Source organism: Zootoca vivipara, chromosome 8 (assembly GCF_965207765.1).
Source record: "Zootoca vivipara chromosome 8, rZooViv2.hap1.1, whole genome shotgun sequence".
NCBI classification, from domain to species: Eukaryota; Metazoa; Chordata; class Lepidosauria; order Squamata; family Lacertidae; genus Zootoca; species Zootoca vivipara.
Window position 1 is genome coordinate 63,802,591 of NC_142591.1, and position 12,738 is coordinate 63,815,328.

Below are 12,738 nucleotides of genomic sequence, written 5' to 3' on the forward strand. Positions count from 1 at the left end.
CTTACCGCCATTCTTCTCGCTTATCTATTTTTCTATAGGTATACAATTTAGAGCATCCTGCAGAGTCCTTGAACAGTGCGCCAGGCTGCTCTCTGACTGATGGGCTGTGCCAGAAAGCTGGGGTGTCTTCCTGTGGCACCCATGGCAAATGCATTGGCGACTGGGGGTCTTTTAACTGCGACTGTTTCACTGGCTACACAGGAGCAAGATGTGACAAAGGTTCGGTTTGCATTGTGGGGAAAATCTCAGTAATCCCAAGGAAAAGACTCTGGCAACAAAGCAGTGGACTCATCACGGAGTAGAGTTGGTTTCGGTTTTGATTTTAATGAGATGGATTTGTTAGTTTTTCCTTTAGGAGTGCATTTTGCACCATGCTCCCACCCCTAATTTTGTGTATTTTTTTATTTAAGCGCTGCATAATCTATTCTGCTTCCATAACAAGGAATAGGGACCTTTGGTAAATGGAGCATGGAGGTGCTGAGGACTAGATACATTTTTGTCCCTAACCAAAATAAAATGCAATATTCTTAGTCAATAAATGTGTTGTGTTTATGCCTGCCAGCTTACTAGAACACCTTCCTGCAGCAATGTCGTTGGCTGTGGTCCACAAAACCTTGTGGCTCTTTGATTTTAAGAAAATATAAATTCATACCAGACACTTAGGAAGTAAAAGGGAGGTGGGAAAGTCCAAATTATTACACAGTATGACTTTCGTCTGTCCTTTCACATTTAGCTCTTCCAGAATGGACTTTTGGAAAGGATAGTTGGATTCACTATGAACTGAAAACGCTGTTTAATGCATACAACACACGTGTCCAGCTTGCAGTACGCACAAGGATGTCCTTCTGCACCCTTCTCAGTATGGCATCTTCGGATGGAAGCGGATACATTAGAGTGGAGGTAAGCAATTAATCCACTGTTTTTCCACAAACACTTTTATTTTAATTTTTTTAAAAAAAAAACTGATTACAGGAGCAGAAAATAAAAATTAAGTAAAAGTAAGTGTCACATCATACATCGATGTTAAGGAAAAGACAAACCAGATTTCCCTCATCAGTGCAGGTAGAGAATAGTTCACATCAGTTCCAAAACTGCAAGAAATAAAGCATAAAAACAATCTGGGTCTTTTGACCCATTGGAGACCTTTAAATTGTGGGTAATCCTCTCAGAAATGGATATTTCTATAACAATGTGTTAGCTATAAGGCCTTCAGTGTTTTCTACCTTTCATAGAATCATAGAGTTGGAAGGGACCCTGAGGATCATCTATTCCAGCCCCCTGCAATGCAGGAATATGTAGCTGTCCCTTACGGGGATTGAGTCTGCAACCTTGGCTTCAATCACCACCATGCTCTAACCAGCTGAGCTATCCAGCTGCCTTTGTGCTATTGAGATTCTGGCTGCAGCCAGCATCCATCTTTCAAGCACAAATTGCATTAATAATAATAATAATAATTTATTTATACCCTACCCATCTGGTCGGGTCTCCCCCGCCACTCTGGGCAGCTTCCAACACACATCAAAATACATTAAAATATCACAGGTTAAAAACTTCCCTAAACAGGGCTGCCTTTAGGTATTTTCTAAATGTCAGGTAGTTGTTTATCTCTCTGAGCTCTGATGGGAGGGCGTTCCACAGAGTGGGTGCCACTACCGAGAAAGCCCTCTGCCTGGTTCCCTGTAGCTTTGCTTCTCGCAGTGAGAGAACCGCCAGAAGGCCCTCGGTGCTGGATCTCAGTGTCTGGCCTGAACGATGGGGGTGGAGACGCTCCTTCAGGTATACTGGGCCGAGGCCATTTAGGGCTTTAAAGGTCAGCACCAACACTTTGAATTGTGCTCAGAAACATACTGGGAGCCAATGTAGATCTCTCAGGACCGGTGTTATGTGGTCCTGGTGGCCGCTCCCAGTCACCAGTCTAGCTGTCGCATTCTGGATTAATTACATGACCATCCCAGATACTTAACAAAGAAAGTTGCTTTTACATATTCCATAATTCTACAGCTGTTTTTTCCTGTGACTATGTTAGACACAACACAACAATTATTTTTCTTTTAATTTCCCAGTTTAATGGGTTTCCAGTTTAAAAGTTTCTTTAATCTTATAAAAACTTAATTGGAGTAGAGCACTTTTCCCAGTGCAAAGAACAACAGTTTGCTCCCATTAAACACAGATCTTTTAAGTATGCTGTATGCGTCTCCCATAAAATTATATATCAAGACCATGATTCTCATGTCTCCCTGCAGGTAATTGGTGGACATTTTGGTGTGAGCTTCAATTTGGGAGACAAAGACCACACGCTTCAATTAAGCACTGTGCACATAGACAATGGTCAGTGGGTTGAACTAGCCTTACAGCGGTATCACAATGAATTTTATTTGCGTATCAATGATGGTGGAGGCGATCACGAGACTTCGGCCATTCTGGGATCGAGCGGACAGTTTGAAATGAATTTGGCAAGCATTGTGCTCGGAAACCGCCTTGCTAACGGTTCAGAAAGTGATTTCCAAGGTAGGTGGTGTGTCTGATGGACTCGGAAAATTTGAAAACCAGTAAAAAGTGCTCATGTCCTTTGTAGAACCACTAAGGATGTGCAGCTCAGAACTTCCTCCAGAGGGTAGCTACACTGGGCATTTCCCAGGGCCTCAGGACCAGAAATGGGCCCACTAATCTAATAGTAATACCAGTTCTGGTTTGTACAGTGTATCTAAGATCAGAGGCAGCTTATAAGAATTTGCACTACCCATTTCTTCCATGTTTGGGGCCCCCACTGAAAATGCCATGCCATCCTAGGATAACTCCTAGGAAGCCATTCATTTTAAAAATAGTTATCATCATCATTCCTCCCAGGGCCGGCTCGTCGTAGACCCCCGGTGGCGCAGGGCACCATGGCGCCGTCCTGCCAGGAGGGCGCCGCGAGCTGCGCCCGCCCGCTGGCCGGCCGGTCCGCTGCGCGCGGCGCCCACCTGCCCACCGCGCTGGGAAACAGGGCGGGAGGGCGCCGGAGAGATCGCGCTGTGCCTGCCCGCCCGCCGCGCAGCAGTGCCCCGCCCACCCGCCCACCGCGCCGGGAAACGGGGCGGAAGGGTGCCGGAGAGATCCGGTGCACCACGGCGACAGGGGCGCCATAGGGCGCCGGAGAGATCCGGCGCACCATGGCGACAGGGGCGCTTAAGACGGCGCTGATTCCTCCCCATAACTCTGGCTTTTTCCATGTTGTATCAATGGAATCCAATTGTAAGAGGTAATAGGTGTTGCACTTTTACTGCTTGTTCAATAGCAATGGAATAACCTTTCAAGATTGGGAAGTGGTTCTTATTGTCTCCGCCCATTTCTCTGTTATGGGACAGCTTTGCACTGTGCTGTACTTGGCAAGACTAGCAGTTTCCTGCATTGCTGCACCAGCATGATGCTCTTGACTTGAGTGACATCCAGGGTTCACTTAACATCGGTGCAATGCACTTTCACCACTTCTGATGTCGCACCACACTCCCGTTAAAGGAGGACCATTTACAACGAATCTCACTTAAGCCTCTCTTCCTTCTGGTGCCCCCTGCAGGCTGTATGAGGGATGTCCGCCTGAATGGCCAGCCTCTTCTTGTGGATGGCAAAAGCACTGAATACGGCTTCATTGTGGAGCAGCAGGGAATCACCATAGGTTGCCATTCCAGCTCTTGCAGCAGCCAACCCTGTTACAGCCCTTTCCACTGCGTAGACCTCTGGAGGAAGTATGAGTGCAGGTATATATATATACCTTTGTCTTGCTTTGTTCTCTTTTCCTTTTGAATTCTTTTTTCTTTTGTGAAATCAACTGGTTGGCCATGGTGAGAACAGAATGCCAGCCTAGATGGTCCATTGGGCTGATCCACCAAGGCTCTTCTTCTTATGGTCATATCTGTGAAGGGAAACAAGCCAGCAGTAACCCTACCATACGTAGCACCAGAATGTAAGCATCCCCTCGTAAAGTCTTTTTGCTGCAACACCAGTGTGCATGAACTCCTGCACACAGACAAGAAAGGAACCTCGCCACCTGCATCTCTGCTTTAGTTGGGAGCTGGGGCTAGCTTACTTTCTGGGACGTCATCTATTCTCGAGAACATTTCCTGCTGTCGTTCCAGATTTTGTCTGTAGAGGGAATGTAGAGCAGGCAAGCACTGGCTTAAGGGGGCTGGAGAGCATTGCACCACTTTCAAAAAATCACTCCGTTCCCATCCCTTGTTTACAGAGGGGCACCAAGTAGTCCAGGGTCCTTATTGGCCTGCACACATCACCAAGGTTCCACAGGAAGTGTTGCCTCTGGTCATTCATTTCAGGAGCACAGTGACACAGCCAGGCAATCTATTTACAGTCAAACCTCCGTTTGCGACCGCTTCGGTTTCTGACCACCGCGGACCCAGAAGTGTTTACATCCGGGTTCCGCGGCGCTCGGATGCACAGAAGCTATCTGCGCAGCGCGTTCGTGCGCAGAAACACTCTATCGGTGTTTCGCGCACGCGCAGAAGCGTGCCTTTGGCGAGCGACCGATTTAGGGAGCGACCGCCTCCGCGGAATGGATTGCGGTCGCAAACCGAGGTACCACTGTATTCTGCACCGATCCTGGTTTGCTTGCACAAAGCTTACGCTGTGCCTGGCCTTTGTTGAGCATGCATTCCAATTCATTTACACGGCAGTTATGTAACAATGAACAATCACACTGCTTTGCTCGTGGAGTATTAACACATTTTCAGTGCATTTGTGGTTGCTTTTAACTGGGTTTGTTGTGCTAAAGCATGGGTAGGCAAACTAAGGCCCGGGGGCCGGATCCAGCCCAGTCGCCTTCTAAATCCGGCCCGTGGATGGTCCAGCAATCAGCCTGTTTTTACATGATTAGAATGTGTCCTTTTATTTAAAATGCATCTCTGGGTTATTTGTGGGGCCTGCCTGGTGTTTTTACATGAGTAGAATGTGTGCTTTTACCGTATTTAAAATGCGTCTCTGGGTTATTTGTGGGACATAGGAATTCATTCATTTTTTTCCCCAAAATATAGTCCAGCCCCCCACAAGGTCTGAGGGACAGTGCACCAGCCCCCTGCTGAAAAAGTTTGCTGACCCCTGGGCTAGGGCAACAGAGTGCCCATATCCACTTGAATTATGCAAACCTGAATTTCTGGTATATGCTTGAATCCCTCCCACAAAGTAGTGGAGCCTGGAGACATCCAGAGACAAAAGCAGCTCAGGTGGGACCCAAGAGCTACCTCCCGTTATTTCAGCCACTGGCTCTGCTCGCTCCCCTTAAGGAACTTGTGGTCCCCCAAAGTGGATGCTTATTAAATTGCCCCAGCAAGGGATTTCTGATCCTTCCTTTGCATTTTTAAACATTGCAAAATAACTGAGTGGCTTCATGTTGTATCTGTTTTATAAAAACGGTGGGTTTTTCTTTATCCAGGTGCCCAGCTGGCAAAGTGGAAGTGATGGATAATCTCACGGGCCTGAAACAGTGCACATCGTCGCCCTGTGGGCACTGGAACTGCAGGAATGGAGGGACCTGTGTGGCCCAGTCCCGAGACAAATACGTCTGCCAATGCCCTGAAGGTTATAAAGGGAAATGGTGCGAAGTCGGCCCCGTGAAAGCAGGAAGACCCGTGGGGCTCAGCTCTGGTTCCATCTTGGCTATCAGCATGTGCCTGCTTGTTTTTCTAGGTAGGAAAGTTTCACCTCTCTTGTGCTACATCTTAATACTGTATTGAAATGAGGATGCTTAGCAACGCCTCTGCCTTCCTGTACTGCCTTAATAAATGTTAGTAAAATATACTCCATGGAGATCTGGCTACATTCTGTGCGCCCTGTAAAATTACCATTTGAGATCACCATTTGGGCAACTGGGTCCAAGACCTGGCATTGACATTTCCCACAGGACCTTGGAACGCTGCTGTGTTAGGCACTGTGGGCAATCACTGTAGGGAAAGGAAGGGCAACTGGGTATGATTCTACTCCCTTGCTGTGTGCATTTGGAAAACAGCTGAGCAGTATTGCTAAAGCTATGATCCAGAGCTGGTTCTGTACCCAGGGCTCCCCTTCTTTGCCTGCTGTGTTCAGTGGAGCTCCATAGATGCATGAGGCTTGGCAGTGAGAGATCCTCACTTGAACCTCTGTTCAAATGCAGGCTGCCTCCTTGGATTTAACCCTGTGCTTAGGACTTTGAAAACCGAAATGCAAAACTGAACTCGGCTTTGAATGAATTGTTAACTCGGGAAAGAAAAAATGAGGCCAAGGATCATATGCGTTGCCTGGAGGAAAGGCAGGAAATAAAGCAAAATGAAAGCCTCTCTCAAATAAAGAGTCAGCTTGGATGGTGATATTTCTGCTGATATAAGCACAAGCCCATGTTTTTGCAGCCCCTTCGCTTCTCTCTTTGGATATAGGAAGAGCCAGGCTAGATCAGAGCCTATCTGCCAAGCATCCTGCTTTCCACAGCAGCCAGCCAGATGCCTGTGGAAAGTACACAAGATGAGGGCAATTGCTCTCTCCCACTGTTGTTCCCCAAATGACTAGTATACAGAGACTACTGGTGAAACTCGGAAAATTAGAATATCGTCGAAAAGTGCATTTATTTCAGTAATGCAATTTATTATTTTTTATTTTCCTTTTAGTTTTTACAAATGCTTTCATTTGGAAATTCCACAGTAATAAAACAAATAGAAAAATAAACATCGCTATTACATTTCATTAATTACATTCCATTTATAATTGACCCGCCTAACGACAAATAATTACAACAAATAAAGGGTTGACATATCTTGCTTTGCATGTCATGCATCTATCTCATATATTGGTTTCACCTTTTAAGTTGCGCTACTGAAATAAATGCACTTTTCGACTATATTCTAATGTTCCGAGTTTTGCCTGTATAAAGACTATTATCTACTGAACAAGCCAAGATATATTAAACCAAATTCAAGCCACGATTTAATATCCTGACTTGTTCTGAAGCTGGCACCAATAGTTTCATGATGTAGATGAAATGGAAAACTATGGTTATTTACAGACTTACTCATTTCATCGTGGTTTGCAGCAAGGGGAGAGGAAGGAATGGGCTTGCAGGCATGAGTAAAAAGCTCATGCACCTCAGCTTAAGTCAAGATACGAGCATACAAATGCGGCCACTGCGTACATGTCTCAGAAAAGTAATGACTCAATTTATAATACCACTTTAATCTTCATTAAAACAGTGTTTTACTTACTTTGGGTATCTTATTTACTCAGGATTGGTGAAAGGCCAGAGACTGGCCAAAATGCCCTCTATTTAAATGTCCTAGTGGATTCCTGTAGGTAAGTAAAATACCCTTTTAATGAAGCTTGATGTTAAGATATAGATGATTCATTACACTCCTGAAAAATGTACTTTTGTTTATTTGACCCTTAAATTAAAACACGGAATTTCCTCCATATGAATATAAACCTTAAATGCTTTTCTTTTCTTCTTTATGAATTATATACAGCTATGCTCTGCAGATTGAAGGCTGCTCATAACCAAAGTTTATTTTCTTTTCTTTCCTTCTTTCTTTCTCCTTCCTCAGGTTTATTAGTTTCCTATACTGTGTGGAGTCAGTGGGGGAGATCAAGATTTCGGAAAGGAGGAATTTACCACATCCCTGAGGAACACGAAAGTTGGGAAGATGTTAGAGAAAACATCTTCCATTATAATGAGGAGGGTGGAGGGGAGCATGACCTGGTATGGTTTTGCATGACCTGGTATGGCATCACAACAGCATTTTAAATTCCTTAATAGGCCAGATTCAAATATGCATCAGGGACATAAAAAAGAAGTAAAATAAACATTTTGAAGGGATGACTGCGAACTGCTTTGTCAGGGGAAAAGTTTGGTAAATGAAATACTTAACCATAGCTAAAGCATAATACTGTCCATGTTTACTCAAAAGTAAGCCCCACAGCGTTCTGTGGGAATTACGCCCTAGTGTGCAGGTTTAGGACTGCATAAAATTAATATTTATTTATTGCTTTCAAGTTTTGTTTACAATATGGATAAGAGTGTAGTGGGGTGGGGGGAGATGAAGAAGAGTGAATATAGGGGGGAAGATAATTAGGGGTAAAATACATACACCCTTCCCCAAAAAATGTTCTCCCCAGACAAGAACTATCATTGCAAAGAATATTTGTGCTTCCGTTTTTTTAAAATTAGTTTTTATTACTGCTTTTGTGTTACAAAACAAATCTTAGTTATATTCTTACAAAACTGGAAGAGATTAGAAATTACAGTTGCACAATGCAGCCCCTGCCAAGCTGTATGCAGCTTACCTGAACAGGTACTGAAGTCCATCCTTTATAAGCCTCTTGCTGTGAGGTTCCAAATGGAACGGGTTAATTGACTAGCAAAGCATGGGCTGTGGGTTTGATACAGGACGTAAGTCATGAAAGTTTTAAAAAACAAAACTGGGAGGCTGGGAATGGGTGGGTCAGCGAGGAAATAAGTCTCACAACCACTTCCAGAATTGTAATGGGAAAGAGATGTTGCCTTTGTGATAAGACCCTCTTTGCCCTTGGTTTTATCCCTGATGCCTATCCCTCAAATATTCTCATGAACATTGATTAAAAAAAACCCCCACGCCCTGACTTCGTAGCATCCTGGACCACATTCACCTGCCCAGACTTATTTGTCTGAGGTAAACACTGTGAGTTCCCATAGACCTCCCTTGTGTTTCATGTCTCTCCCCTTTTTGTCATTGTCACTTTCCTTTAGGGTGGTTCACATGAACCCCTCCACATGGAAGGGATCATCATAGCCCCTAGCCTCATCGGTCACTGCCACATTCCCCTGAAGTTTTCATGTTCAGTTGAAATTGGAAGGAGTTCTACCTGCGTACATCTATATGTGGGCACAACTCTTCCTGATGCCACTGAACCCATGGATGTTACAGAGTGTGATGGTAGTAATGCACAACTGTGCTAGCCCACACAGACCCTCCATGTCGTCCTTTACTGCACGGAGACATTTCTGTGAATCCCCCTTTGAGTACTCCAGGGCTGGCTCAGGGGATGATGAGGTGTGCTTCTGAGGAGGCTTCAAGATGGGTGAAGGGCCCATCATCCCACCATTCTCCTTTTGTATGGAGTCCTCCCCCTCCCAGTGGCAGCACGAGAGGATTCTCAGTTTGCATGACCTGCTTCTTCCAGGTTAAGAGGGCCAGGGTTGCCTTGTCTGAGCGCCCCCCAAAATCCAAGAGCCGGGTCTGGAGTACTCGCAAATTTTATTGGTCGCCACATTTAAAGGAAGAGATAAAACTGAATACAGTACTTTCAGCTGAGGCTAAACCAACTCTGAGTACAAAAGGTACTTAACACTGTCTCTCCTGTCTTGTGTTTAATATTAATTAGTACTAACTTTTTTTAAAAAAAACTGGCGTTGTGCATTTTAACGGTGTTGTTTCTCTGGAATCAGCCAGAGGTCTTGCTCCAGGAATGACGTTTTGCCAAAACGTTCCCTCATAAGAAGTCTCTGAAAGCTTTTTCATATAATAAAAATTTCTTAGAGCTTGATCTTCATGTGGGGAAAACTATAGACACTGTAAATTAAGAAGTCTGGCATGAGTGGTTCTCCCCAACCATCAGTACATGAGGTTTGAGTCTGTATGTTCATTGGCTAGTATGTCTGTGGACCTACAGAAGGGGGGCAGAAATCTTTGTACAGTGGTACCTCGACTTACGAATGACTCGACTTGTGAATGTTTCGAGTTACGAACAGAGTTCCGTCCTCCATTTTGGATGCGGTTTAGATAGGATTTTTTCGACTTACAAATTTTTAGATAGGATTTTTTCAACTTACGATTTTTTTTTAAAAAAATCCCCCATTGGCTTCGACTTACGATTTTTTTGACTTATGAAGGTCTGTTTGGAACGGATTAAATTCGTAAGTCGAGGTAACACTGTATGAAGTGACCTTGATTGTATGTAGAAGTGCGTATTTGATGGGTGGGGCTAAGGGTTAATATGTAAAGCACTGTCACTTATTTGACTGAGTTTTTGAGAATCAGTGTGATTCAGTAGATAAAGCAGCCTTTCCCAAACCAGTTCCTTCCTGATGTTTTGGACCACAAGTCCCATCACCTGTGACCATCAGCCATGCTGATTGGGGCTGATGGGAGTTGGAGTCCAACAGCTTCCGGAGGCCACCACATTGGGGAAGACTCAAATGGAGAGATGGCCTTGGATCTGGAAAACAAGTGCAAGACCACCCTTCCTCTACCATGGTCTGAATGTGACATTGAAACCTCAAGAAAGTCCACCATCTCACTACCGTGGTCACCACCTGTCAAACAGGACAAATAGTGACTGACCTCCCAGGGCACTGGGATAGAAAACAGAACAAAGATTTGAAAGTGATGAGAAGTGTGATAAAGTAATTAAAGGTAATAATTATATTTGCTTAATGTTTCCTTTCCATTTCCTCCCCAGAGTGCTTATAATATAGATGCATTGAAGCAACCTCTACAAAGTATACCTCATCTTTCCTCAGGAAACACTGCTTCACTCCTCAGATCACATTCTGGACCACAAAGAAACCCACTTGTGAATCACACATGCCTGAAAGAATCTTCTTCTTTGGTCCCAGACCTCAAGTATTATGTGTCTCAAATACAACAGGATGCAGACAAAGATTTGCAGAGCCTTCCAGCTGATACTGTGCAAGTTTATTGCCGAGTGCCAACACTCTTTGAGTGGAAGCTTGCGTTCCTTGGACCTCTCCAGCATAGAAGAAGATCTAAATTATAATTACCTCCAAGAATGGAGACCAAAGTTTGTAAGGTTAAAAGAGCTCTATGAACTTCCAACTGAACAGTTGTTAAAACATGGGAGACAGGAACCTAGCACATCGCTGTGTGATGGATCCTACTCCTAGGAGAGCACACTTCAGAAACATTTTAGTATTTTATTTAACAATCCAATTTTAGTTCTATTTATTCATGCTGGTTATTTGGGAACGGTAGTGTGGTTGATCTCCTCACCTTCCCTTAAATTATCTGTATACAATATTTTAGTGTCTGTTGTACAAATAACATTAGAGGGATATTTGTTGTGAAGCTTTGAAATGCTTTGAAATGAAGGAATTCTGTAGCACTGAAGAGTAGCCTTTAAAGTACCTGTAACGTGTGAATCTCTAGTAATAATCTAGATGTGCAAGTAAATTTCCACCATATTGTATTATTTAACCCTCTTAATGCTAAATGTTTTGTGTAGATATTGTAAAATACATTTGTTCACTTGCCCCTCTCTTTTTGTACTTGGGCGTCAATAAAATCTTCACTCATTTTTCTAAATAAGGGGAAGAAAATAACAGCTGGGCGGCAGCAGGAACCACAAATAAAATGTAGAATTAGTTTAGAATTAAACTAGAGCTCCACATAGGCATATGGGAAGCACTGCTTTGGGTGGTGGGTCTGATGCTGTTGGGCCTGTCTGTGAATGATTGATACCAAAAGGCATTGTTCCTTCAAGAGCCCACCCCCACCCCACCCCAAGTATGGATGCTAATTAGGTTGATTCCTGTGTAAGAGCCAGAAGCAAGCAGGAGGGGTGTGTATGTGACTAGATTCTTGCAGACATATGAAGTGCTGGGGAATGGCCAGCTGGTGAGAACATACAAGCCATTGACACATAACTTCTTTGGCGATCACTCACAGCCAAGTATGATTGTCTTCCATGAACACGATCTTAACAGTGAGTCTGTAAGTGACTGTGGAGGCCAATTCTGGTTCCACACGTCCTTCCACAGTGGGGGCATTGGTTTCTGGCCAGGAGTTGATCATGGTGAGGCTTTGCCAAATGTGCTCTTTTCTCCTTTTCACCCTGAGTTTATGCTTTTTCCAAGTCCATGGCACCTTTGGTAAAGGCTGTTCTCCGACTGGAGCGCTTGCAGGCCAGGGTTCCCCAGTTATTAGTGTTTATACTACATTTTTAAAGATTTGCATTGAGAGAGTCCTTAAACCTCTTTTGTTGACCACCACCTTTTCATTTTTAAGTTTGTGATAGAGTAGTGACTTTGGTAGGCTTCCATTGACAAATACATGCTTGATGGGTGGGAATGTGGGGTATTGAGCTCTCCTGTTGGGCTGAGCAGTTCACTTGGAAGAAAGAGGGAAAATCAGAAAAAGGCTGCAGGTACCTAGGTCAGAGAGAGCAGATGGTGAACCACTATTACCAGGGTCCTCCTGGGGAAGTGTGGTAGGCAATCTTATAAATGAGGCAGTAGACGTTTGTAAACTGCTCGGCCTCTCGCCCACGGGTCGGTGCTGTTGCTCAATGTCAGCTCAGCCCACTATAAAAATCCTCCGCGATTGGATAGTGGATCTGTATATTTGCAATCAGGCGGTGTAGAAATGATAAGACAAATCCCTGCAACTTAACGGAACGCAGCACCGGCCTGAACCTCGCGCCAAGATTATGCGCAGGATTCCACCGTTTTAAGCACATACACGCATACATGCTCCAGCTTTCCCCCCCCCCCGGCCAGGATTAGCAACCTCATTAAACCTTTTCACCCGCCGCACAGCTGCCCCAGGAGAAGCTCTACCGGTTGAATTTCTGCTTCTCGCCGCGCACTTGCAAGCTCCGTGGTCCTCCCGGGTGGAATCCTGCGCGAGCGAGCAAGCAATCCAAAGGCTTGCTTAGGCGAGCGGCAACGGAGGCGGAGCCACCTGGAAAGCGACGAATCGCTTTCCGAGCCCGCCCAGCAGCCGCTTCTGCATT

The 12,738-nt window shown here is 44.7% G+C and overlaps 1 protein-coding gene across 1 annotated transcript in view; it reads left to right on the forward strand.

The window, feature by feature from the left end:
• Positions 1-11,033, forward strand: part of LOC118090207 (neural-cadherin-like) — a 56,635-nt gene extending 45,602 nt beyond the window's left edge. Inside the window, 8 exon segments of the mRNA XM_035125620.3 lie at positions 39-219; positions 734-900; positions 2,244-2,508; positions 3,557-3,737; positions 5,423-5,676; positions 7,554-7,708; positions 10,447-10,688; positions 10,690-11,033. Coding sequence (XP_034981511.3) covers positions 39-219; positions 734-900; positions 2,244-2,508; positions 3,557-3,737; positions 5,423-5,676; positions 7,554-7,708; positions 10,447-10,688; positions 10,690-10,891 — 1,647 coding nt within the window. The 3' untranslated portion in view covers positions 10,892-11,033.
• Positions 11,034-12,738: the final 1,705 nt, after the last annotated feature.